General features: G+C 58.9%; 1 protein-coding gene across 1 annotated transcript in view; it reads right to left on the minus strand.

The window, feature by feature from the left end:
* Positions 1 to 26,872, minus strand: part of PHLDB1 (pleckstrin homology like domain family B member 1) — a 43,493-nt gene that overhangs the window by 10,480 nt on the left and 6,141 nt on the right. The window contains exons 5-16 of the mRNA XM_038535981.1: positions 19,968 to 20,093; positions 17,131 to 18,479; positions 14,391 to 14,672; positions 13,818 to 13,958; positions 13,568 to 13,705; positions 10,345 to 10,502; positions 6,532 to 6,640; positions 6,256 to 6,345; positions 3,241 to 3,381; positions 1,699 to 1,839; positions 1,429 to 1,531; positions 10 to 304 (exon numbers count right to left, since the gene is read on the minus strand). Coding sequence (XP_038391909.1) covers positions 10 to 304; positions 1,429 to 1,531; positions 1,699 to 1,839; positions 3,241 to 3,381; positions 6,256 to 6,345; positions 6,532 to 6,640; positions 10,345 to 10,502; positions 13,568 to 13,705; positions 13,818 to 13,958; positions 14,391 to 14,672; positions 17,131 to 18,479; positions 19,968 to 20,093 — 3,073 coding nt within the window. The remainder of the gene's footprint in view (positions 1 to 9; positions 305 to 1,428; positions 1,532 to 1,698; positions 1,840 to 3,240; positions 3,382 to 6,255; positions 6,346 to 6,531; positions 6,641 to 10,344; positions 10,503 to 13,567; positions 13,706 to 13,817; positions 13,959 to 14,390; positions 14,673 to 17,130; positions 18,480 to 19,967; positions 20,094 to 26,872) is intronic.

Consider the following 26,872-nt stretch of genomic DNA (forward strand, 5'->3'; position numbering starts at 1 on the left):
GGCGGGTACCTGGACATGTTGTCGGGCGAGCAGGCTGAGTTGCCGCCTGTGGAGATGCTGGTCTCCATGCTGTCGGAGCTCTCCAGGCTCAGGGTGTCGTAGGCGTGCTCGCCCTCCTCCCCGCGCTCCCGGCCAGCCGGCAGGTGGTGCAGGATGGAGTGGTGCATGAGCGGGGGGAAGCCCGAGGGGCCCGGGGGGAAGGGGGCCGCCCCGTGCAGGGCGTCCCACTGGCACTGCGCCTCGGCCGCAGCCTTCTGCTTCAGCTCGGCCAGGCGCCGCCGCTGCTCCTCGATCACCTGCTGTCCTGCAGGAGGGACGGGGTAGGGGGAGTCACAGCGGGCCCTCTGGGAGACACTGGCAGCATCACAGAGGGAAAATGTGAGCAGGGAAAGGTCGGCGCAGGGCCCACCCCTCAGCACGCCCCCCAGCTTCCCTAAAGCCCCCCAGCCCAGCTCCAGGTCCGGCTGCCCCGCCAGCGTTTCGGTCCCCTGCACAACTGGCCACAGCCACATAGTCTGGCTTCCAGGCTCCTTCTGCATCCTGAGCCCCATGGGGCACTGACCCTGCCAGGGCAGTGCCTCCGGCTCACAACCAGGCTCACAACCATCGCCTGAATAGCAGGGCAGGATGCATGCACCAACCTGCCTGCCGGGGGAGCGGGGAAGGGAAGAGGGGGCAAGGTCTGTGAGCAGGGTGTCCATGCAGCCCCAGCTGTGATGCAGAAGCAAAAGCAACACCAGCAGGAAAGAAGGGGAGACAAGGCGAAGCACAGCTGAGGCAGGAGCTGGCTAGGGTCGAGGGGCAAGGCCAGCCAGACACCCCATCCCAGCTCAGCCGGGGAGCCTGCCGGGGAGGTGCGAAGATCTGAGCAGGATACGTCATGCGGACGCCCAGGCGGGGCTGCCTGACCAAAGCAATGCCCCCAGTGACTAACGCTCTACCTGCTGGGTCGTCTGCTGGGGGGGGCTCTGCAGGAAGCGACTCGCCTGGTGTGGGGGCCCCGGGCAGAGGGTAGGGTAGAGAGACACAGAGGGGATGAGACGAGAGAGAGGCACAGACACGGGCTTTCAAAACAACCAAAATGCACACAGGCAACAAGGACTCAGGGAACCACTTCAGGAGGCCGTCGGGTGCATCCCCTGCCTCCAGACAGGGAGGGCAAGGTCCATCCCAACTCAGGCCAACAGGCATCTCCCTTCTTTGCTGGGCTCTCTGGGGAAGATCGCATGCCCCCAACCCTTAGTCTCTTGATAAATATCCAGGAAGCTCTTCTTCAGATATTGAATCTAAATGCTTTCTGCTCTTGCCTAGAACTCAATTAAAGCAAAAACACCCTGCAAAAGGTGTGGCATTGGGGGTGGAGGTGGTGGTGGCAGATATCCAGGACCCCCCCGGGAGAGCAGGCAGGCTGGCATGGCAGCCACTCACCCTTCTGCTGCAGGGCCAGCTGGCGCTTGGTCTCAATGTCCTGCAGCGTGGCCGCCAGGTTGCGAGGAAGGCTGCCTGTGCCATTCTGGGCAAGTAGGGCACTCTGGTGGGGAGGGGGGTAATGGAGCACTTGGACCTAAGGCTTGGAAGACACCCCCCTCTTCCCGTCCCAAGGCTTTCCTGGGCAGCTTTGACCTCTCCCCAGTGTCACAGCCTCCAACACCCTACCACCGCCATTCCACATGCACAGCCCACCCACTGTCCTCAGACCTTTGGGGAGGGGCTCCGGCCCAGAGTAGCCACGCTGAGCTGCGAAGAAGAGGAAGAAGAACCAGAGGAGGAGGGGAGGGGGCCACTGCGGGTCCGGGGCAGGGGGCTGGTGGCCTCACCATCCATCTTGGAGCGGTAAACCTGGAGGGAAGAGACCCCACCTGGTGAGCTGCGGCTCCCCCACTAGCCGCCACCCCCATGTCACCTAGGCTGGCTGTGATCCAGGTACTGCCCAGGCACCAGGACCTCCAGGGCCATTTCTAGCAGACAACAGCATTCAGCTTCTCAGGCCAGCCCAACAGATGGGTGTTATTGGCAGCTGCCAAGCCTCTTTCCCAGGCAATTCTTCTCCGGGTCCCACCCAAGGTCTCAGAAAAGGTCATGTAAATCGACATTCACATCAGTCGGGCAGAGTCATGCGGGAGACCAACTGAAGGCCAACTGAAGGGTTCCTTCTGGTCCCACCTCGGCCACTACCAGGCTGTGGGACCCTGGGCTGTGTACCTCCCAGCTCTGGGCCCTGGCTTCCTTATCTGCAAAAGGACGGAGCAGGGCTAGACAAAGTAACTGTCAAGCTCCCTCACAGCTCTTCTGTTTGCTGAATATGGGGTCTGGAGTCAAGAACCCCGGCTCTTGGCACAGGCTCTGGTACTTCCTAGTCATGTGGCCTTGGGGACATGACTTATCTTCTCGGGGCCCCAGTGTTTACTCTGTAAAATCAGAGTTAACTGTGCTGATGATGACGTGAATCAAGGTATGTAAAAATTTCTAACCAGTTGGACCCAAAGTAAAGGTGCCTCATGTGCCGGAGGAATCAAACTCCTCCCAAAGGCAGCAGGGAATTTGAGCTGAGATGACAAACTTAGAGGTGCAGTGCCTGCACACCAGGAGGGAATCTTGAACACTGGGGTTCTGGGCACACCCACAGGCCAGTGGAATGTGCCCTGACAACTGTCCCCACATCATGTCTGCAGCTTGGTACAGGGTCATGTAGGCCTGTACCCTCCACAGAAACACCAGGGAGGCCTGGATGTGTCCTCAGGGCTGTTACTTCACCCCTGGGTAGACCTGGAGAACAAAATGCTGGCAGTTCTCCTCGGACACACTAGTTCTGGTTGTTAACAGGCCCAAAAATGTGTCAGGCCCCCCAAACTGAGTAAGAAACTCTGAGGTTGAGGGCTGCCAGGGACAGAGCAGAGCTACAGTCCGCTGGAGCACGAGGCACCAAACCCATCCCAACCTGACTGCTGTTCCTGAACCCCCTTCCACCAGACAGGCAAGCCTGGCTGTCACCCTTAGACTCGGGGGGGGGGGGGGGACCCTAGCTGCTCAATGTGCTAGGATGGCTGCCCATGAGGGAATCTCGTAGGCCATCTGCCCTGACTGCCCTGACTCAACTGACTCCCACCATCTCCTGCTGCCCTGACTCAACTGACTCCCACCATCTCCGGTGGTGCTGTGAGGCTGCTGGACGGACAGGAGGTGCCCAGGGCAAAGAGGAGCAGGGCTCGGGGAGGGATGGGCAGTGAGATAGGGGGTTACCTGCAGCTGCCGGGAAGCTTTGGCGGGCAGAGGCGGGGGGGAGGAGCGCGGGGAGGCTGCAGCGGGGCCGGTCCCCAGCCCGGCCATCAGCTCCTGGTACCACTGCTCTAAGTCTACAGCAGGGAGTAGCAGCTCCTCCATCTGGAGTGAGGCGTGGGGAGGGGGCGTGGGGAACAGGTGAGGAGGGGAAGGGAGGGGAAGGGTGGAGGATGAGTAAAGGAAGGCCACGATTGGTACCAGGAAGGTAAGGGAGGAAGGGAAGAAGGACAGCATAAAGAGAAGGAGGAGAAAAACAGTGAGAGAACAGTTGCCGTGAACACACCAAGGGCAAAGAGGAACAGTCAGGACACCACTCCCAGACCAGAGACTCGTGCTGTGCCAACCACGACGCCAGCCGGCCAGCACTCACAGGCACTGAGCACTCCCCGGGGCTGGCCTGGAGCTCAGACGCTGGGAAGCAGGGGTGGCACACGCACGCACACGCACACACACAGAGCCACGCCAGCAGCGGGCTGAGGGTGGCACAACACAGAGACCACCAACCTTGGGTGAAGGCGTGAGAGAAGCGGAGGAGGAGGAAGAGGGCAGCACGGGAGGAAGGCAGGTGGTGGGAACCAGGTCCCGGGAGGCAGAGGCCCAGAAAGGCAGGCCCGGCGCGGGGGCTGTGGGCACGGGTGAGGTGCCCCACATCACCTTTAGCTGCTCAAGCGTCACGTACTTGGGGGAAGGCCAGGATGCAGGAGGGAATACAAGAGGTTAATGGAACTGCAAACCAGGAGATGGCCCTGCCCATGGACAAGGGAAGGGTAACCATCACAGGAAGCACACAGCAGCAGAGGCTTGCAGAGCCCGGGAAGGCGAGTCCTCTCAGGATGACGCCCTCAAGCCAGAGCAGAAGGCCTGCCCCACCCTGAGACCATCAGGAGCTGAAGCTCCCAAGGCCCCAGAGAAGAGAGGGAAGCACTCCCAACCCCCCTTATGCTAGCTGCACTTCCCCCTCACCGCTGAAGACACACCCTGTCGTCCCCCAAGTCCCACCCCAGCCTGAGGGACGAGATGGGCATCCATGAGGCACAGGTGGGCTCACTCAGTGGCTGGTACCTCACTGTCGGGCAGGGGCTGGGCGAACACGCTGGGGGAGGTGGCGGAAGCATGGGGGTCCAAGCGGAAGCACAGCTGGAGAACCTCTGCCAGGCTCACATACTCCTAGGGTGCCCGGTGGGAGGGGCAGGGACGGGCAGAGAAGAGGTTAACAGGGTACAGCCGGGTACCCAACACCCAAACTCCATGCCTCGGGGCCATCACTCCATTCAATCAAGATCCAAAGCAGGGGTGGGGAGCCCAGCTGCCTCCTGTGACAAGCAGGCGGTGGGGGGAGAAAAACGCAGCCAGAACTGTCCAAAGGCTCTTCGTGACCTCTACTTCTGAGGCTGCCTGGGTATCAAGGCCCTGCCCCAGGCAGACTCTGAAGGCCTACCCCTGGGTTTGCTCTGGGCTAGGGACAGGAGAAGCCTAGGTAAGGCCTTCCAAGGGCCCACAGAAGATCAAGACCCAGCTCCCAGAGAACCTTCTGTCTCCAACACATCAGGCATCCGCAATGGGGCACGCACACACAGCACAGAACACCAGCTAATGTTCCCAGAGTGTCTCCTCACACCCCATCTGCTGGGGCAGGAGCTGGAAGGGTTGGGAGTAGAGACACCACTAGGGGGTGAGCTAGACGGGCTCCACGAGAGAGACCCTAGCAGGGAACGGCTCAAAGCCCAAATGGAAAAACGGGCCTGCTGCCCAAGGGTTAGTACGTGGAGAGACATTAGCACATTAGACTGTGGGGCGGGAGGGCAGGGCCTGTCACATTCCCTGAGCTTACGGAGGTGCTGGGGGCAAGGCAGGCATCCAACATGCACACTGGGTGCACAGGACCCTAAGCCTGCCCCATCCAGGGGGAGCCCCAGCCTGGCCTAGCTGCAGAGAGCGACTGTCCTCCAGGGGTTAGGGAAAAGGAAAACAAGCTGGAGGATCAAGTGGGTTGTGAGAACTGATGAACGGCATGCAGAATACATGCACGTTAATATGCAGATTGGTGCTGATTTTGCACAGGCTGCTCAGGCCCTCTCTGGAATAGCAGGATGGCACACTCACTCAGACTCTCACAGACTCTGGCCAAGGGGTTATGGCCCACACACCCTGCAGCTGGGCCCATGGGAGAAGCCGTAGGCAGAGGCTCAGCAAGCAAGCAGACAGGCAGTGGGCACAGCAGGGCGGGCAGTCGGCTGGGATTACCTCTTGTGCTTTGGGGCAGAGCTGAGTGGAAGCAGGTTGGGTTAGGGGGACAGAGAAGGCCCCGGGCTGAGAAGACCCTGGGAAAGGGACCAGAGTCGCCGACCCCAGCCCCATCTCTGAGGACTCGGAGATGAGCAGTTCAGCCTACAGAGAGGGTACAGGGTGAAGGGCCTCACCCCTCTCGCAGCCCAACCACCCCACCCCAGGCCTCAGTTGCTCGTGCAGTGAGGCAGGGAGGAAGGGAAAGAGCTCGGGAAGCAGGACACGTCCTGGTTGGACCTTATGCCCCACGCATGCAAAGACTCCAGAAAGACGCTTAAGGGATGTCAGCGCCCACCTCTTAGCCAAGAGCCTAGCTCCAGGCTGAAGCCTAAGGAGCTCCGAGCTCAGGACCCTGAGTTTCCTGTGCTCCCCCTCGAGGGGAGTCTGCCCAGCCCTGGCCCTCTCCAAACCTCCGAGCTGCCCATCCTCCCCACTCATGCCGCTTGAATCCCCCAGGTGGATTTAATCACTCAAAATGGCAAGATCTGTAAGCTCCTAGGAGCCAGAAAGGCAAATGAAAAGCAGCAGCTAGTAGCCACAGAAGGTCAAATCCCAGAAGTCAGAGCCACTCCAGCTCAGGAAAACGTCCCCATCCTCCACCTCAGCTACTGCGCTGCAGGTGCCCCATGCTGCTCCAGAGCCTCCCGAGAGACCCACTGGGTTAAAGTAGGGCTGAGCCCCACACATTACCTCTTTGAGGGTGGACGTGGTCTTCGGGAAGGGCCTGCCTCCTGTGAGTGAGTGGTATCTTCCCTCCAACATAGTCAGTCTCTCCTTCTCCTGCGAGCCACAAGTGGCCGGGTCAGAACAGAGTGGGGGCAACGGCATAGGAGATGACCAAGTGAAGGGGGTCCTGCGTGGCTGGGAAAGTGCACCCCCACCCCATCCCAGCCTCTCTGCACTGTCTCCCGCTTCCCCATCCTGCCCCAACCCTGACCCCCCCAGCCCACTGGGACTGGGGCCTACCTTCTGCAGCAGCTGCAGGGAAGCGTTCTTGTCCCTCGCCAGGCGCTCGGACTCCTGCACGGCCTGGGCCCGGATCTGCCCCGCCTGACTGTCCAGGACTGCCAGGCCGCTCCTGGAGGGGAGGGGGATGGCCCGTCAGGCCTGGGAGACCACAGGGCTGAGCCCGCAGTGAGACCCTTAGCTTGGGTGAAGGGAATCAACCAGCTCTTCTGCTTGGCTTCAACTCACTCCAGGAAAACAGGCAACTATGGTCAGCTCCTGCCCTTGGCCCTCCCTATACCAGTGACTCCGAAGCCAACAGGCACACCAGCCAGAACCCAAGGCCCCAGATGTCCCCTCCCCACTGTCAACAAGTCTAGAACCTGGGACACACTGATGAGTTCTCCGCCCGCCCCACCCCCACTGCCACCCCCAAGTCCAGGGGGTGCCTTCCCCCTGCCTTCTAGCCTGTACCTTTCATCAGCCTCCTGCTGCCAACTCTTGACTTTCTGATGCACCGCAACAAACACCTTCTTAAAATGGCCTTGGAGGTTTGTTTTTGTTTGCTTACCTGAATTTTCTAACCCATATACATATATGGATTTGAAAAAATACACACACACACACATATATAATTTGAATAATTTTTAAAAAATCCACAGTAAGGTTAAATCACTCCTCTTCTCAAACCCTTGGAGTGACTCATTACTCATAGGCCAGAGCACAGACTCCTAAGCCGGCATTTGAGGGCTCCTGGAACTGGGCCTACACTCTTCCACCTCCCAAGTCCCCCAGGTGCCCCCAGCCTGGCCTTGGGGTACACTAAGCTGCAACCTGCATGCTCTCAGGCCTCTCTAACACTGCCCCCTTAGTCCAGAGGAGAGCTGGCCCTGTCTTTCCACTACCCGGAAAGGAGCTCCTTATCCTCCAAGATCAGATGGAGCACTACCTTTTCTCCAACATCTTCCTCAATCACCAATTTCTCTGCTCCTTCCTCTGTGCTCAATTATTCTGTAGCACATCTGCCTCATATTACTGGTACTTCTAACCATGAATCTCCATCATCACCCCACCCAGGCTGTCAGATCCAAGATCAGGGTCAGTGTCTTTTCTATCTCCATAACCCCAGTAGGTCTTAGCACCGTGCCTGGCTCAACAACCATGTGCTAAGAGGAAATGAAAAGATAACGTGAGAAAGAAGGATGGGGGTTGGGGAAAATGGGCTGGGTTAATCCCAGGAGGGCTTCCTGAAAGAAGTGGCCTTACACCACCACCTTTAAGAGAAATACGTGAGTGAGGAGGGAGGAAAGAAGGGAGCTGTCCAGAATGTGGGGTCAGCCCAAGGGGTAAACTCTGCTAAATAAATAGCAAGATCTGCTATTTATTAAGAAACTGTCCCAGAAACTCCATTAAATGCTTTGCATGTTATCTCATTTAATCCTCTTTTGAGGTAGGTGCCTTTATGCCCATTTTACAAGTAAGAACACTGACAAAGGGGCAAGCTGGGTGGCTCAGTTGGTTAAGCATCTGACTTCGGTTCAGGTCGTGATCTCTGGGTCCTGCCTGTAATCAAGTCCCCCTCTGCCCACCCTGTGGGGCTCCCTGCTCAGCTGGTAGTCTGCTTCTCCCTGTCTCTTTGCCCCTCCCCCCACTTGAAGGCACTTGCACACACACTCTCTCTCAAATAAATAAACAAAATCTTAAAAAAAAAAAAAAAAAAAAAACACTGACACTTAGAAGCTAGTAAGTGCTAGAGTTGGGATTAGAACCCAATCTGGAGGGATCCCTGGGTGGCGCAGCGGTTTGGCGCCTGCCTTTGGCCCAGGGCGCGATCCTGGAGACCCGGGATCGAATCCCACATCAGGCTCCCAGTGCATGGAGCCTGCTTCTCCCTCTGCCTGTGTCTCTGCCTCTCTCTCTCTCTCTCTCTCTGTGACTATCATAAATAAAAAAAAAAAAAAAAAAAAAGAACCCAATCTGGGGATCCCTGGGTGGCGCAGTGGTTTAGCGCCTGCCTTTGGCCCAGGGCGCGATCCTGGAGACCCGGGATCGAGTCCCACATCGGGCTGCCCGGTGCATGGAGCCTGCTTCTCCCTCTGCCTATGTCTCTGCCTCTCTCTCTCTCTGTGTGACTATCATAAAAAATAAATTAATTAATAAATAAATTAATTAAAAATTAAAAAAAAAAAAGAACCCAATCTGCTGGGACTCCAAAGGCAGTACTCTGAAGCACTCTGAATCACAGTGGAGGCAACAGGGGAGCACCGGGCACCAGGGCAGATAGAGCCTGTGATAGGTGGGATACTGGGAGCCGATGGAAGGGAGGTTGAGCAAGGCTCATGAGAAGGGGAAGAATGTGACTTTCCGGGGTCCTGGGGGCTGAGCTGGGTTCCTAGAAGCCAGGTGAGCGTTGGGAGGAGAGAACAGGAGTGCAATACCACTGACCCCTCCCAAACTCCCTGGAGCTTACACCCACCAGGACCTCAAAGGGATGGAATTAGCTGATCAAGGGCTCCCTGATGCATTCTCTCCAAAGGGAAGAGGAAGAAGCTGCAGGAGTGCCAGTGCCCCATGAAGTGCAGTGTAAGGAACAGATACTTTGGGGCCAGGCAGGCCTGGGGTCCAATTCTGACTCTGAAGCTTGTAAGCTAAGAGGTTTGGGGCAGATGTGCGGCTTCTCTGAGACCTCATTTTCCTGTCTATATAAAGTGAGGATAAGAGAACTGGCCTGTGAGACCCTCGTAAGGTTGGCAAAAGACAACCCAAGAAAGCCTCCTGGCACACACGCACACACGTGCCAAGGAAATACCAGCTTGCTCCTTCCTTCTGTCTGTCTCCCATCCTCCTCGAAGTGGATGCATTTGCAAAGCAAAGGTAAGCGGATGCATTTGCAAGGCAAAAGCAAGGGATCCAGACACAGGAGGAGGTCGAGGAGCTCCCCACATACCACCAGCCTCCTCAGCCTAGCCCTCGAGACCCCAGTCACCCCTATTTGATGCCCCTCTGCTGATCTCACTGCCCTCACCTCCCACCCAGTCACTCTACCAGGCAAACTGCGCATGTACCCATGTGTGTGTGAACGGACATGCCAGTCTCAGCCACCAGCATGTGAGCTGCCTGGACCATCCTCCTCATTCTCCCCCTCCTCCCCAGATTTACTCCCCATCCACACACACACACACACATACACACACATACCCCTGCCCCAACACCCTGTCCTGGTGGGGCTGAGATCAGGAGCAGGGCTGAGATCAGGAGCAGAGGATCACAGCATCTGAGCTCCAGGACTGGTGAGGATATGATCAATACACCTTGTTTCATGGCTCAGGAGGTAGGGCTGAGCTACCCCTGGAACCCAGGGGATGCCCTTTCCAGGACCCCTGGTTGGCTCAAATATCCAGATCTCAGGACCTTACGTGTTTCCCAGCACGTCCACCAGCCAAAGAGCTCTACAAGGGCAGCAGCAGGCCTCTCCCCCAGCTTCCTCCTCCCCCATCTCCACCTTCCATTTCTCTGCCCAGCCAGGGCCAGCTCCAAATGTGAGCCCAGTCCACGCTCCACTGGAGCCCGTGCTAACAGCTCCTTTCTGCCCAGCGCTCCCTACAATCAGAGCCCATGCTGTCCTCACATGTACCGTCTTGCTTCATTCTCTCGACATGTTCTTGTTTTGCAGATAAGGAAACTGAGGCTCAGAAAGGTAAAGTTAGCTTTTATGGGGTCATCAGCTGGGAGCCAAACCCAGATGGGATGCAATTCATTAGCCTCCAACCACCCCCTGGCCCTGAGGAACCCCTCACCCCGGAACCCGGCACAGGGGACGCCAGAGTGAGACACACCTTCCTCTTGGTGATGCTGCGGAGCAGCTCGGCCTGGCTCCGGAGCAGCCCCTGGCCTGCCAGCTCCCGCTCCTCCTCCACGCGGCTCTCCCGCTCCAGCTGCTGGAACTCCAAGTCCTCAAACAGCTTTGTCTCCGTCTCCAGGGCCTCGGCCTCCTTGAACGACAGCGACAAAGGGGGTCGGGTGGTGCTCGGGGTACCCCTCTGGGCCTGAAAGGCCAGGCCACAGAGGCAGGAGTTCCGAGGGCCGGCCCCAGGGAAATTGGGGAAGGGACCTGCCCCACCCAACCCCCTTGCCTCTGCTTGGCTTTGCCCCTTGCACGGGCATCACGGCCTGGAGTAGCAGAAAGGAGAAAATCACTCCCCCCACCATCCTTCCCTGTCCCCTCCAAGCCACAGCACCGACCCTGGTGTCCGGGTCCGGCAGGTACTGCAGGGCCCGGGGTGGTCCCGTCCCACTGCTCTCCTCTCTTCTGGGTGGGTGGCCCTCGGGGGCCAGGGAAGGGGGGCTGGTGAAACTGACCCTTCTCAGCTGCTCCTGTAACTGTTCCCGCACTGACTCGGGGCAGTTATCGAGCTGCGTCTGGAGCTCGGCGTAGAGCGCCTGGCGGGCCTCCAGGTGCCTCCGTCCCGCGGCCAGCTCCGCCCTCTCCTGGTCGGCGGGAGGGGGGGGGAGGGCGGGCACAGGGGAGAAACAGAACACACACTCCTCAACTCCGGCCCGGGGCACTGCGGAGGCCGTGGGGGGGCGGGGTGAGGCGGCCAGGGCGGGAGAGAGAGAGCTGGGGAGCACGGGGGTGGGCGGAGAAGCCAAAGCTGAGGAGTCACAGAGGAGGCTAAGCGAGAGAGGAGAGAGGGGGAGATCACGGGAAGAGGTGAGGAGCTGCGGCGCAGACAGGACGCTCGACACTCGCAGGTGCAGGGGGCGGTGTGAGGCGGGCAGAGGTGTGGCTCTCGGGGCAGAAATTTTGGTCTCTCTGGAGTCCCCTGGACTAGAAACGTTCGGGGAGATCCTAAGAAAAGCCCTCTGTTTTCTCCCGCAAAGCAGTCAAGGCCAAAGCTGGTTCCCCATTGCAAACGCAGAGCAGAGGCTCCCGTTACTCCCCACCTCTTCTGCTGCCTAGAGACCAAAATTTAACCCTGGGGCAAAGGGAAGAAGAGCTGGTGAAGGTCAAGTCCAGGGGCTGCGCATGACTCAAAGCTGGAGATGTTACAGCTACGGCAGGGCAGGGCAGTGGAGGGGACCCCAGCCCAACTCCCTGGGCCTCCCTCCCTCCTGCCCAGGGTGGAGGTGGGGTGCTGGCGCTGTAGGCTGAACTTCAGCAGGATGAGGGTTGCAATTAGTTCGGCCGTTACCATGGCAATAGGAGCCCCAGGAGTGGGTACAGAGAGGAGGTGGATAGCTCTGTCTGGGGCGAGATGACACCTCTGAGGGCGGGAAGGGGGATGAGGGGAGGAGCTGGTGAGTCACCCCTCCGAAGGACAGGCAGAGGAGAAACTATGATTACTGATTCCAAAATCAGAGTGGGGCCATGGGCTGCAGAGGAAAGCTGAGTGAATCTTCCCCACGGCCACCACCTCCCTCCCCCACCCCACCAGCACCTCAAATAACTGAGCCCAAAGAGAAGGCCAAGTCCTGGCCTCTAGGTGATGCCAGGCAGTGAGGTTAGGCAGCTTCCTTCTGAAATGCTGAGCCTACTTGAAGAAGTCCCTATGCCAAATCCTACCCTGCCTCCCTGACCCCCTCGCCTCCCATCCCAAAAGAGAAGGACCCAACCAGGCCAGTTCCCGTGGTCCAGGAACATCCCCCTCCTTGGACTCAGCCTTTACAACACCCTAGGTTCTCGATGGCTCAGGAGTGGGAGAAGAGGACAGGCCTGCTCATTCCCATCCTCTGGCTGGGGTATCTGAATTTGGGGAGCCCCAGGGGGGAAGCAAAGAGGGCAGCCACCGTGTGGCAGAGAGAACCTGTCCAAGCCCTCCACGAGCCATGCCTCCACAGCTGCACCTCCTGACCTCTCCGCTCCAGAAGGGAGAGAGAAGGCCAGCGGATGGCTTGCTGCCTCTCCCTGCTGTGCAGGAAATGACCAACAGTCTATGGAGGCAGCGCCCCAGGCTTTTCCAAATAGGGGATGCTCTTCAGGCCGAGAAGCTCCTCAGCAAAGCATTTCCCCCAACCTTTACCCTTCCTGCCAATGGCACCATTGAGTAAAGTTGATCTGTGCCCCCTGCCCATTCCTTTCTGATCAAAACCCTGGAGCCCCACGCCAAGAAAGGAAGGAGGCAGAATTAGAGGGGTGGAGCACCCCCTGAGTTAGTGCAAAAGCAGGCGTGGCTCAGCCCTGCCTGGGTGGCACTGGCAGTTAGGGGCATGCGGAGAGCCCAGGACAGTGATTAGAGGGGGCGTTAGTGCAGGCCTGGTTGGGAAGCGTGGAGTTAATTTGGCACAGAATTCGGGAGTGTGGTTTTGGGGGCCAGAGCCAAAGCTCCAAAAAAAAAAGGGTGGGGGGTGTCAAAGAATTTTAAGAGTTTCAAAACTGGGACAGGAGGAAGACACTCTCAACAAATTCAGAAGGAAAATTAATTCTTGGAAAAATACTGTCAAGTCCAGAAAGAGATGGCCCCGCTCCACACTTCAGAGCTTTTGGCACGCTGTTGGGCATCTGGACCTGGCTGGCACGGCCCCTGTGGATGGAGCGACCCCTGCAGGCTGGCACGAAATCTGAAAGGGGTGGGGGCAGGAGCTGGGACCACCTGGGATGGGAGGCTGCAGATCCTGAAGGCTCAGGGGAAGCAGAGACCTGAGGGCCATCTCCCCAAGATCACATCCTGAGCACACGAGGCATGCTGGAGGGCAACGTTCTCTAGATGGAGGGACCCAAACCCGAATCACTTCCCAACACCAGTCACTCAGGCTGTGCTCGATGCCCAAGGAGAGGTTCTGGCACTTCCTAGAAGGGCCATGAAGGATGGGGAATGGCAGGCACCCAGAGATAGCACAGAGACCCAGACAGAGGACATCCCAGACTCCAGGCCCGCCCCTGACAGTGCCCTTCAAGCTGGTACCCAACACAGAGGACAGAGCCCCCTGCCCCTGGGGGACACAGAAACCACCAGGTCTGCAGGATGGCTAGCGAGCTAAGGGGTAAGAGGCCTAGAGGAGGGATCTCTCCTCTCACAGGCCACAGGCAGCCAGCGCCGGCAGGCCAGCTGTGGGTTACCTTGTCCCTCTCCTTCTGGATGCCAGTCTCCAAGGTCACTAACTTCTCCTGCAGCTGGTCCACCGCCTTCTGCTCCTTCTGCAGCAGTGCCCGCTCTGCCTCCCTCTCCCCCTGCAGCAACGCCCGTTCCATCTCAGCCTGGGGGAGACACCGAGGTCCACGTCAAGGCCAGTCACAGTGGACGGACTGAGGCTCCTCGGGAGGCTTGCGCTCTGCCTGGGGAAGAGTGAAGCCAGGGCCCTCGGCTCACCTCTCGGGCTGACTCCTGCAGCTGCTGCTCCAGCTCCTTCACGCGGACTTTGAGCTGCTCCACACGCCCCAGCACCTGAGCCCGCTCCTCTTCCAGAGCCAGCACCTCTCCCTGAAGCTTGGTGCTAGGGGCATCTTCGTGCTGCGGGGGAGAGCAGCCATCAGCTGGGGAAGCCTGGGGCCTCCCCTGATCAGACTCAGTGAATGCATCCCCACTCCTCGGGGCACTTGGTGGCTAGACTGAGGGAGGAGGCAAATTCCCTCCCTGCAAGGGAAGCAACACCAGCTCAGCGAAAGGGCCTGGAGGTTCACCACTGAGCGCCAGGTCTGGAGGAATCCACAAAGAAAGACAGGTCCGAAAGCGTATCTATAGCCCAGGAAACACATCCACACCTCCTCCTCTCACTTCTACACCTCTTATCCCCAATCTCTTCCCTCGCCTGCCCCTTCAGTTGGTTACCTCCCCCTCATTGGGTCCTAGCCTCCACCACACTGGCCTCCTCTGCCTCCACCCCCCCCAGCAGGTAAGACAGGGGAGACCCAGGCCCTCTCACCAGGTGCCCCTCCAGCCCACCTCCTGCTGGGTGCTCTCCGTGCTGCTGCACTCCTCCTTCAGGTTCTCCTCATCTGAGCGCTCCACACACTCCCACAGGCGCGGGGTGGCACCCCCAGGCTCTTCAGTGCTCCGCCCCGAGGCTCCGGGGGCCCCAGAAAGGCCTCGTGAGGGCCTGCGGCCCGCCAGCGCCAATGCCGCGGCGGCCTCCCCGATGCTAGGCAGCTCCCCCGCCTCGAGGCCCCCATCAGCACGGCTGTACTCGGCACACAGGTTCAGTATGGTCTCCAGGCGCTGGCGCTCCTGGGGAGGAAGGCAGGGCAGGGCATGAGGGGGGCGAGAGGTCGGGTCCTGGTGGAGTTAGAACCAGGCCCGGGGGACCAGAAGAAAGAACTAGGGCACTGGGGTAACTGGGGCTCAGAAGGAAGTCAGGAGAGCCCAACCCCGAGGCCTGAGGAGGGAGAGGGAAGGAAGGTGTCCCAGAAGTCGGGAGGAGGAACCAGGCCACTGTGCCACCTGCCCACATGGCGAGCCCCTCCCATCTTCCTGCTTCCTTTCCCTTTGCCCCAGAAGGGCCTTCCTTGTGAACACACAGGCACCCAAACTGGTGATCCAGGTAAAGACCACAAGACACAGGTAAACTCTCAGATGCTCATGCTGACGCGGATCCAGAGAGATCTACAGAACCAAGGGTACACCAACCCCCTGCACGCACGCACACGCACGCGCGTGTGTGCACACACACACACCGGTCCTCACACACAACGACACAAGTGCTCTGCGTTTGCACTAACAGACAGGTACACACACAGACACCAGCCCTGGCATGCACGGATGCACACTGGCACACACTCAGCATAAACACAGTCTAGCATACAGACAGGTGGGCCCAGACACAGACAGGGCCTGCCAACAGACCCGCAGGCAGAGGGGGATCTCAGGCTCACGCAAAGTTACGCTCAGCATGTCTACACCAGGCCAGCCAGAGCTGGGACACGGTCCTCCTCATGCCCACCCTGGCTCTAAAGTCACTCTCGGGCAGCCCTCCACACCTTTCCAGCCAGGTGAGCTGCTGCCCGCCCTGGAGTGTCCAGGCCCTTAGAGTACTCTAAGGGACAGCCACTTCATCCACCTTCCTCCCCACAAACAGCTCCAGCCAGAAATCTCTCAGGGGCCCATGAGGTGAGGACGGATAAGACGATCATGCTCTCCATCTGGGATGAGTCCCCCTCTCTTATTCATAGCCCTCTAGCCTTGAAGCCCCCCTCCCCAGGCTACCATCCATGGCTCTGCAGGGTACCATTAACCTCAGGTGTCTCTCACTGCACAGTTTGGCCATCACCCGGGGACACATACCCAGCTTCCCTCCTGCTGCTTGCTCAGTTCCATGTCCAAAAAAAAAAAAAAAAAAAAAAACCAGGAACAGAGTCTCAGCACTCAGGAGGCTGGGCCAGTGCCCCCGCCCCTGCCCCAGGACCCAGATAAGCAGCCTGCTGAAGGTGGGAGGGGCAGGGCAAGCAGCCTTCAAGATTTAAAGTGGCAGGTGGGGCAGGTCAGGGCTGGCGTGAGTGTGCCTACGCCTGGGGGTGCGGAGGCTGAAAGGAGTTGAGGGAGGCTGGGCCCATCACGCTGCCTCTGCCAGACTCACTGCTCCCTCTCCAGGATGAGACCCCAGGGTGGTCCAAGCTCACTCCTCTAGCCAAGGTAACAACAGGGAAGAGAAAATGTAGCAACAGGAAACACCAGGCATCCTGCCTCAGCTCTCCCCGACCCACAAGAATACACTGGCCTGTACCCTCACCTCACCCAAAGCTGTCCATCCCAACCTCTTCTGAAAAGCTCTCCAGACAAACCTCATTTCTGGCTCTCCTCAAACCAATCCCAGGGTCCCTGGGCCCCCAGCAACCCTGTTCAGCTCACAAGCCATCCTCCTGTATGTGTGCTCAGAGTGTCTGCTCACCAGCCGGAGCCCTGTGAGCTCCCTGCGCTATCCGGGGAATCCTGGCCCCCACCCAGCTCAGATGCCGTCTCCAGGACAGCTGCCCAGAGCCACACCCAGGCCCCCCGAATGCAGCCACATGCATGCACGCCGATGCACATAATCACATGGTCCAGCCCGGGGTCAGGCCAAGGGCTGCCCATCTTGTTCTCTTTCTCTTCCCTGCCACCCACCTTCCCAGATGATCCCACCTGGGTCAGGGTGAGCAGCTCCCACCCATATGGAAAAGACCAAAAGGGGGAGGCGGAGGGCCTGAGGACCCAAAAAGAAAGCAAGAAAGAAAGACCTTTCCTAAAAAACAAGGTTTGGAAAGACAGACTTGGATTCCCATTCCAGCTCTGCCAGAACTTGCTGTGTGACCTTGGACACGCCCAATCTCCTCTCTGGGCCCTCAGCCCTCTCATCATTAGGACATGCTTCTCAAACCGAGAGGCACAAGGCCTCACCAGAAACTTGGTGCGACTTCCCATAGCTTTGCTATATTTGGGTAAATAATGCGAAATTTAACTTTTACGTTAAAGCAAATGCCGTGCTATAGAATGAAAGCAAAATTAATATGCATTTAAAATAAAGCCTTGGAGACTTCAAAGTTCCTCAGGGCACCAGACCACTGAGATACAGGTGGCTAAGGTGCATCCTGGAAGCAGACAAGCTTGAGAAGCCCAGCCTTCCAAGGGCCCCTGTCACTCTGCCAGCTGGCCTGCCCACGCCCTGGCAGGGACCCCGCTGGGGATGGTGGCAGCCTCCCTGGCATCCGCTCACCAGCCTCTCCATCTCCTGCTCCCAGAGCCGTTCTTGGCGCTGCCGCCGGTGGTACTCCAGGAGGTCGTCCTCATTGTCGCTGATCTCCGTAATGCTATTTTTCCGCTCCCGAGTGACAGGTACCCGCAGGTCCCCACTGGACAGCTTCCTCTGGGCGCGGGGGCTCTGACGGGGCGAAGCCCCTGTCAGAGAGCCCAGACTGTAGGCCGGGCTCAGCCTGCCACTGAAGCTGCCCTTGCGGGGCGCCAGGGACTCCCCAAGTGTGGGTGAGGGACTCCGAGTCCTACGGCCCCGTGCCCCCAGGGTCAGTGAGAAGTCCTCTGGTGATGCCCCGTGGGCTGCCCAGCGCCGGGGCCGGGGACTCTCAGCCACTTCTCTGGTTAGCTTGGGATCTGGAGTAGTCCTGGTGGGCATCGGGGACAGCGCCCGTCGGGACAGTGACGGGCTCAATGGGGGCAATTCCCGCATACTGTCCAGGCCCCGCCGGCCCAGGCGGGGGCTCTCGGGGGGCTGCAGAGTGCGGGCAACTGACCCATCTGAAAATGTCCGGCCCACCAGCTGGCGTGAGGGGCTGGTTGTCAGCACCCGCTCGGTGCTGGGCAGCTCACGGAAAGGGCTGGGAGGACGGTCCTGGAGGGTGCCGATCTTGTTTCGGGGAGCGGGGACTGGAGGCTGGAACTTGGGGCTGCCAGGAATGCTGGTGGGTTGGCTTCGGGCACCGGAAGCCGGGTACTCACTCAGGCTGATGGCCACCACGGGCAGCTGTCCACCCAGCCGGGGGCTCTCAGTGGCTCTGCGGGCCTCAGCCAAGACCGTCGCTGCAGGGCTGTCTGTCAGCAGACCTCGGAGGCCAGGACTGGGAGGCCTCTCGTGACCCCCTTTCCTGCCCAACCGGGGGCTCTCAGAGGGGCGGGCACCACTCGGTCGGGGCTGTGGGGGCTGCAGAGCCAGATGGTAGCTGGAGGAACGGGCAGGGACCAGCGGGGGCATGGAAGGTGCTGGCTCCTGCCCGCTGGGTGAGTGGCTGGCACAGCTTCCACTGCTGGCTGGTGAGGAGAGTGGAGAGAAGGCTGGAGAGGTGTTCTCATAGCTGGAGCCCACGGACATGGCACCAGGGCTGGTCGGCGGGGACAGCAAGTAGCGCCCACCGTTAGCCATCGGCGACAGTGGGGAAGTCGCAGCAGGCTTCTTGCCTGCCGCCCCAGGCTCCTCTAGCACCAGTGAGTCCATGATTTCCTGCAGGTCCTTCTCAATAGAGCTCACCAGGGAGCTGTGGCTGGCACAGGCGGAGGGTCCCCGGGTGGCAGGCTGTGGGGTGTGGTTCCCGTTCACCAGGCTTTCTGATTCTGCTGGTGGGAAACACAAAGATGCCTCAGGCCCTGGTCTTCGACTTGGGGAGCTGTGTGTGCACGAGAGTGAAAGTGCTCTCTGGCCTTCTCTGAGCAGAGGCTGGGAGATCTGGGTTCCAGTGCTGGCTTTGCCACCGGCCTGCCAGGCAACCTTAAATCACTTGTCCTCGGTTGTCCTTTCTGTAGTGGAAGGGGGTGGGTGCTGCTCTTCTGGCTCTAACATTTTCTGACTGAGGACAGGGTTGGTAACAATGCCAGGCACTTCTAGGCCTAGTGGCTGGGAGCTCACCCCAAGATTAGGTTCCTCCCACCTTGGTTTCCCCAATGTCCTATACCTCTCCTTTAGGAAGGGCAAGCGGGCATTCTGTGAAGGAGCCAGAGCGGAGCATGCTGCTGTGGAGCTGGCCAGAAGTTCAGGGGCTAGGAGGTGGGTCCTAATAGGACATTAGGGCCTCCCAGCACAGCAGAGCAGACCCAGAGGAAAACACAAACGTAACCTCCAGGGATGGGCAAGAGGCAGGTATTGTGCCACTCTGCAGTGAGAGGCAGGGAGGACCCGGCACTGATGGGTAGCTGCAGGAAGCCAGGCTGCCCAGCAACGCGGTGCCACTCGGTGCCTCCAATTATTAGCCCATTAGGCCACGCCAGCAAGAGCCTGCCCTTGCCCTGCCCCAGGCCTTGTTGACCAACCAGAAGTCCCAGGAACCACTGCCCCAACAGCTAAGGGAGTGGCATGACGAGGCGAGGGTGAGAGCAGGGTAAAGTCAGTCAGGAAGCAGACCAGGAACCCAGGCGTCTGAGGGGCTCACCTGACATCCACGTCCACCTGCCCCCGTACCACACAGACACCTGTCATCGCACAACCATCTGAATGCCCATACAGAGTCTCAGCTGGGAGATTCACTGGCAGCCTCCTGGTCTACACCCTATCCCCCCCCCTAGGCAGCTGGGTTGAGGGGGACTGTGCTGGTTCCCTAGAACAATCACCAACTCTCTTCTGGGGATCAATAATTCACATACAAACTGCAGCTGCTCCACTGAGTAATCAGCTGGCATAGTCTCGGGGAGGGGGAGGGCCTGAGGACCCAATCACCAGCAGGTGGGACCCATCAGCATTTGCAGGGGTTAGACCTAATGCTTCCTTCTGCCCCCTAAGGCCACCGTCAAGGGTGAAGTTTGCTGGTGGTGACACAAGAGGGTTAGGGTCCCAGACACCAAGGTGGCATCTTCCAGGGCAGTGGGGCTGGCACAGCTCTCTGTCCCTTGGGCACATGATTCCCCTATTCCAGCCAAGCAGCACTTCTTGGATCTCTCCCAGTAGCCAGACTGCCTGGCATTCTCCACCAGTGGCCCATGGCAGGTGGCAGCAAGCCCAGATCATGGACATTGTCCTGCCCTGACACCATGAGCGTGGCTGGAATGGGTGAGGAGGAGGACTGTCCAGGAGTACCACCAACCCAATCCCCTGCCCCAACTGGGCATCTCTACCTGAGCCAGGACTGTAGGGGGGCCCTGGGGCCCGGCCCCCTGCTGGAATCATGCTCTTCATCCACTTGGCTTCAGCTGGGTGGTTAAAACGGAGGAAGGTGGACTGACCCAGGCACACCATACAGCCTACAGAGAGAGCAAATGCTGAGAAGGGCCGATAGGGCTGAGGCAGCCCTCACCCTAAAGTATTAACTGGTTCACTCCAAGTTCCAAAAAGCCTTCCCCACCTGCACTCAGTGTCTACATGGACAATGCCTAACCCCGCCTGTGCTTGAGACAGGCACCAGCAGGGCTCCAAAGCACAGGGCAGAGTAGAAAGAGCACAGGTTTTTGAGTCCCAAGATCTGAATCCTAGTCCTAACTCTTGTTACTAGTGGTGAGATCTTCAGGTGAAGTCACTTGACCTCTGAGTCCAGTTGTTGCAGTAGAAAAATGAGAACGATATTACAGATCTTACAGAGTTAATAAGATAAAGTATGTGAAGGTGTCCTGAGAACAGAGTTTCTTCAGAGAAGAACCCATGTCCTCCCAACCTGTACCAGTGATCCATCTATCTGCCCTTTGGGTGGAAAAGTCAGTTTGAGACGCAACAATTTCCAGGATGAAAATAGCTTTGAGAAAGGGGACAGGGGAAAGCCATTAATCCGTTAGATGCCCCCGGAGGAACCAGAACTTGCTTCCTGGCTCCGACTCCTTATCATCACGTGGCTTAGGGAGAACCACCACCCTCTTTCTCTCTGACAACGTACCCTCTGGTCTGACATCTTGCTCCTTGGTCTTCCCTGGAATCTAGCCAAGCCTAGGGCCAATGGGCCCAGCCTCAGCCAAGCACATTCCCAGGCAGCAGACACAAGCCCAGTCCTGCCCAGTAAGTGTGACTACACAGAGGGGAGAGTATGTGGGAGCCAGAAATATAGCCAGAGGCACCAAGAGTCTGCACAGCTGCAGGTGTGCCCACAGGCGCCTGCACCTGGCTAGCAGCACTCCTCCTCCTGGCCACGCTACGGGAATCCTGCAAAAGATGCTATGTTGGGAGAAGCCAGAGCCCTGGTGCTCTCTATAACCACCCTCCCAATTTGTCCACACCCCTGCCCCAGCCTATCTACCCAATCTGGTGCCACTTGGCATCCCCAAGCTCCACACCAGTCTGAGCTAAGACTGGCAGGGAAGTCTACATTCCTGGACGCTGAGACAGTTCAGCCCAGGCAAGCCACAAGGGCAAGGGGCATCCAGGCCACGTGGATACCACCGAGGGAGGGCCCCCCACTGAGCAGCTCAGGAGCCTGTTGCTGGGAGCTTACACACTGCAGTGGCAGGTGGGGAAGGGACCAGGGGGCTGAGAAGCCCACAGCAAATAACCATAGTGGACAAAGCTACCCATTTCTCTGGCACACCCAGAGATCCTCCGAAGCAGGCGGGCACCAACAATTCTGAAGACTGATGGGTGGTTAGGAGAAAGGGAAGCCTTCCCCGCCAAGCCGCCAATCAGAGGAGCTGATACCAGAGTAATCATAACCGAGTAATAGCCAACCACACTTCCATCTAATTACAACCACAGCTGTTTCAGAAAGAGCCCTGCTGGCCCCTCCCCCTCCTTACAGCCCTTTAACAAGCTAATTAATGATGAGTTCGCAGGGTCTAGACAGACCCACTCAATCCTAGATTGATGGGGGTAGGGTGGGGTGGAGTGGAGGGAGGACCGGAGCCTGATCACACCACCCGGTCTGGGACAAGAGGTGGGGAATCTGAGTGGATTCCAGCCCATCGTGCCAGGCCCACCCAAGGAGGCTGTGGGCACCCAGGGACCCTTGGCCCTGGCTTCTCTGGCTGGGAGTTCCCTGCCCCCAGCCTCCTCCACAGAGGGGGTGTGGCCTTGCTGCCTCTGGGCTATAAATAGGTGATGCCAGGCAGCAGAGCTGGATCTGTATTAATAGAGCGGGCAGGAGGGCAACAGGAGGAAGAGCAGCTCAGTCCTGCCCAAATTAACTTTCTATTTGCACTCAGGGGCCCCAGGCGTTGCCCCAGCTCCGGCTCCTACAGCCCCAGGAGCCTGGCTAGCCCATTTCTGGGAGGAAACCTCCTCTCTGTCCACTCCTGCCCCGCACCTCCAAAAGGTCAGGCCACTCGGGACACCCAAAAACCTCTTCTCATCCGGACAGTTGTGGTCCGTGCCCCACCCCCTCCCCAGAGGGGCACAGGGCCCAGCTGTGTGTGTGCAGGTGGGTGGAGAAGCTGCACATCTGGAGGGAAAAACACACACGGGGCAAAGGAGAGGGCGGATCCTATGTGTGAGAGACACAGGGGAAACACCACACGCACACGCACCCCACACTCTCCTCAAGCTCACACACAGCCGCTCCCAGAAGCACACACAGCCATACCTGCTCACGCCCGCGGAGCGACTGTCACCGCTCGGCTGGCCACACAAACAGAATGCACTGGCCAAGGGGAGGCTGGGGTGCAGGCAAGAAGGGAGGGAGGGTCCCCGCCCTGCCGTCAGAGACCCCCCTCAGCCCCGAGCCCCGGCCTCCCCACCCTCATCAGGACCCCAACCCCTTCCGGAGGCGGAGGCGGAGGCGGGCCCACCGAGGGGACTTCCGAGCGCCCGGGAGGATGCGGTCGCCCCCGGCGGCCGCGAGTGGCCCCAGCCCAGACCTCCCGCTCACAAATGTGCAGGACAAATGTGTGTGCCCACCGAGTCTCCCGGCGCCCCGCGCCCCCGGAGGGCCCCTCCCAGCCTCCCCCGCACCCCCGCCCCGGGCCGGCCCCTCGGCGCCCGCTGCCCCGGGCAGACGACTCACCGCCGAGCCGGACCTCCGCAGCGCCGGCCCCGCTGGCTCGGCCCGCCCGCCCCCGCCCCCGCCCCCGCCCCCGCGCCCGCCCCCGCCCGCGAGGGGCGGCCGACCTCCCGCGCCGCGGCCCCGGGCTCCGAGCGCTCGCCGCCAGGCAGCCAGCAGCCGCCAGGGCCCGGGGAGGGGCGGGCCGGCCACCGGCGGGGGGAAGGGAGCCAGGGAGGGAGGGACAAAGGAGAGGAGGAGGGGAAGAGGAAGTGATGGAGGAGAGGAGAGGAGAGGGGAGCGGGATGGAGAGGGCGGGGCGGGAGGATGCGGGCGGCGGGCTCGGGGCGCGGCCGGAGCAGAAGTGGGGCCGGGGCGGCGAGGTTGGGGAGAGGACGCAAGGAAAGGTCAGAGGTAAGCGGAGGCCGCAGGGCGCAGCGTCGGGAGGCAGGAGTGAGGAGCAGCAGGGTCTCGCTGAGCCCTCCCGGGAACGGAACGGGGCCCTGGACCTGGACCTGGACCTGGACCTGGACCGGCTGGCTGTTCACCTCGGGCCATCACACCCTCTGGCCTCAGATCCCCTATCTCCAGAATGAGGAGGTTGTCCTCAATGACAGCAGAGGTTAAGCTCTGACATTCCAAGACTCCCCGGGTTCCAGCTAGGTCACTAGGTCCAGCTCCGGCCCTCCCAGAGCCACCGTGACAAGGTCACTCACTCCTGGGCTGGGAGTTCAGGCCAAGGCAGTGCTCTGTGCAGTGTCAGCATCACTGAGCCCAGCTCCCTTCTCCATCCCAAACACCTCCTCCTCTGCCCCTGCTTCCCACACTCCCAGCAGCTCAGTTCAGCTCACCCCACAACTCAGCCTGGACTGAGGCATTGCCCCTTCCAAGCCAGCCCACTTCCCTGGGGCTCTGGAAGCCAACCCCACCTCCTCCCAACAACCACCACCAGTTGTGCCAGTCTCAGCAAAGAGCTGTCCCACCCCAGTGAGGCACCTTCCCATCTGGAAAACACAGTGCCACCTGTCTCCGGAGCCCCCAGGGGCTGGCCCAGCTTCTGGGCCAGGTAAGTACCTACCACCTAGCCTTGGCCCCAGACAGTTCCTCTTGTTCCAGGGACCACCCCAGAACTTGAATGGCCACACCATGTTCTCTCAGATATTCTATAGGCTCCGAGATCACACGCCTTACCCACTTTCTCAGATACACACCAACATCTGCCCCAGTCACACAGACACCACCTTGGCTGTGACACCAAGTCACATAAACACCCCAGGTGAACATACCCTCTCTCACACATGCTGATTCTCACCCACACAGCACCCCTCTTAGTTACACACTCATTCAGGCACAGACATCTTTTCACTCAGTCCCTGGAAAGACTCTGAAATCAAAAGCCTGTCTCCTTAGAGAAATAAATTATTTCTCCACCCTTGCTAAACACCTACCCACACTGCGATACTCCACACACGCTCACACACATACACGCACACGTGCATCTCACTCCCCTTCTGAAGGGAAATGGAAGAACCGTATAGGGTCAAATGCAAAATAGGGGGAGGTTTTAAAAGAAAAAAAAAGAAAGAAAAATCTCAGGAAGAATGATTCATCAGTCTGGAAACTGTGACGGCCAGCTGGACAGACCCAGACAGACACGGAGGATGCCCGCCAGAGAGAAATAGGGCAGGACACAGGCCCAGAGAAGGGAGCAGCTAGGAGCCTTTGTTTTTTTCCCTCTCCTTCCCGTGATCTTTCTAACAGAGGACAGTTGGAAGCTTCACTCCCATTTTACAGAAGGAATAACTGATAACTGGATAGGAGAGGAAGAGGCTCAGTGTCCTGGATCCAGACAGTTGGATTACCCAGGAATGCCAGCTCCCCAGCCACATGCCAGGGAGCCCCCCACCTTCTCGCCTTCACACAAGCCCCAATGAGTGAAGGGAGTGAAGGAGACGTGGAGACAGGGCTGGCAGCGAATGCTGGAAATGGATGGGGACCTACTGTCTAGACAGCCCGGGCCCTAAGCTGTGTGGCTTTCTGGGTCCTTCCCTGGTTAGTCCCCTCCCGAGGCTTTCATGTGGTCTGGCGCTGTGGTCCCGGGGTGGGGCAGCCTAGACCGACTGAGATTCCTTGTTTCCTTGGTCACATTCCCAGCTCCACCTCTTGCTCCTTAGAGAAGAGGGCAACATGAGCTAGGCCAGAACACCCATATGGAGGTGGAATCAGGCTCATCCCTGGCTCCATCACCTCACGCTGCTGTGTCCACAGCTTTAGCTTAAGGGCTGGCATCTGCTTTCTGCTGCCCCTACCCCCCACCCCCAGCCCAGGCATAGTCCTGCTGGAAGAGCCTGTCACTGCCATCTCTACTCATCATGACGTGTGCCTCTCCAAGTTGGCTATGGCTGGGCACAGTGCCCAGAATGATGCATCTATGTAAGGCCTAGCCCAGACAGAACGGGCTCCTTGTTATTTGTAGGGTGGCCCTCTGTTTTTCAAAGAGGATGGTCCCCCTCTAAGGCTGGATCTGGGGAACAAGACAGGGGAAATGATCCTCCTGTATGTATGCCCACAGATAGGCCCTTGGCCAGTGACTTCTCAAATACACCTAGGAGCGCACACGTGGACCCTTTGATACCGTCAGTCCTGAGTTCACCCCGTCCCCCATGTGAACACGCTGATCCATAAACACAAGGAAAGACACAAACAGAGAGAGACACAAGCCCAGAGTCACAAACACATCCGGAGATATATAAACACACTCCAGTTACACAGACACACAGAGATAGCACATGCACCCCCGAGCCACCCAGTTTCCAGGGAAACGCACTCCCAAGAATGTCCGGAGTGGGGCCAGGCAGGGCTGGGCTTGGTGCCTTGCTCCAGAGATGAGACAAGGAAAGCCTCAGCTCCCGGAGCCCAGGGGAGGGGGAGTGCTAGGGAGAACACCCGTTCCTTTGTGCCTCTGCCTACCCCTCCCCAGGCTGCCAAGCTCCTGAGACAGGCAAGCCCAGACTAGAAGGCTATGGGAGTGGGAGGGAGCAAAAGGGAAGGGGGTTTGGGGTCAGAAGAGAGTGGGAGGGTACATACTTGGCAGGGTGGGCTCTTGGCTAGGGAAGAGTTAGGGGTCACTGGGGCCACAGGAAATGCCTAAGAATTCCATCTTGACCTAGGCCCTCCCTCTTCTCAGGGAGCTAAATGATGCTCTGGGAAGACTTGAGCTAGAAGTGTCTTACAGAGCATCCCTTCCCCCACCCTGCTCACCACACACAGGTTCTTGCCCATGAATGCAAGGGATCTGGGGCTGGGGGAGTAAGGGCTGGGCTCTTTCTCTAGCCTTCTTTGAACTCTGCCCTTCCTTCTCCTTACTGCTTTACTATCTCTCTTCCCCACACCCAAATCTTGGGAAAGATGTTCTCTTTGAGATCGAACAGGACCCTCAGGAACCAGATGGCATCACAGCCAAAGCTCCAACTTACAAGAGTGCCTCCTATCATCTCATCTGGAGTCAGAGAACTCCAAGCCCTGGAGAGCCAAGGGCCTGCCTACTGCTGCTGGTGGACCTGCCTCTCTGAAGCCAGGTGTCCTCCTCATAGTGCCCAAGGCAGGAGGAAAGGAGGAGGGAAAGGTTGGGTCTCCTGGGTCAGCTGTGAAGGGAGTGGCATCTAAAGAGACCCTCGGGGATGTGAACAGAAGGAGAGGAGACAAAGGAATGAGTGGGATTTCCACTGCAAAGGAGCTTCCGGCCAGTAAGAGGCGAGTATCCCCAGAAAACAAGGGCAGGACCTTACTCCTGCTCAGGGCCAGGCTGGGCCCAAGGCTCCTATCCTCAGGTCAACCCCACCTCTACCCTCTACCCCAAGTCACTTTTCTCACTCCCCTAACCTGATGATTCACGGGATCAATGGATGCCCGAGGCAAACACACCTAGGTCAACCCCATGACCCCATAACACTGGGTCATGGTCACCATATTACCTAGGGGCCCAGTTTTCAGAACTGCCTAACACAACAGAACGGCCTGTGGCTTTGGGGAACAGGGTGCTAACCATATCACAACCCCAAAGCTACAGTCAACGGTATTTTAACAGGAGTGAGCAGCATCCTCAGCTCTCACCTTTGCTCCATCCCC

This window comes from Canis lupus, chromosome 5 (assembly GCF_011100685.1).
Source record: "Canis lupus familiaris isolate Mischka breed German Shepherd chromosome 5, alternate assembly UU_Cfam_GSD_1.0, whole genome shotgun sequence".
In the NCBI taxonomy this organism is placed as follows: domain Eukaryota; kingdom Metazoa; phylum Chordata; class Mammalia; order Carnivora; family Canidae; genus Canis; species Canis lupus.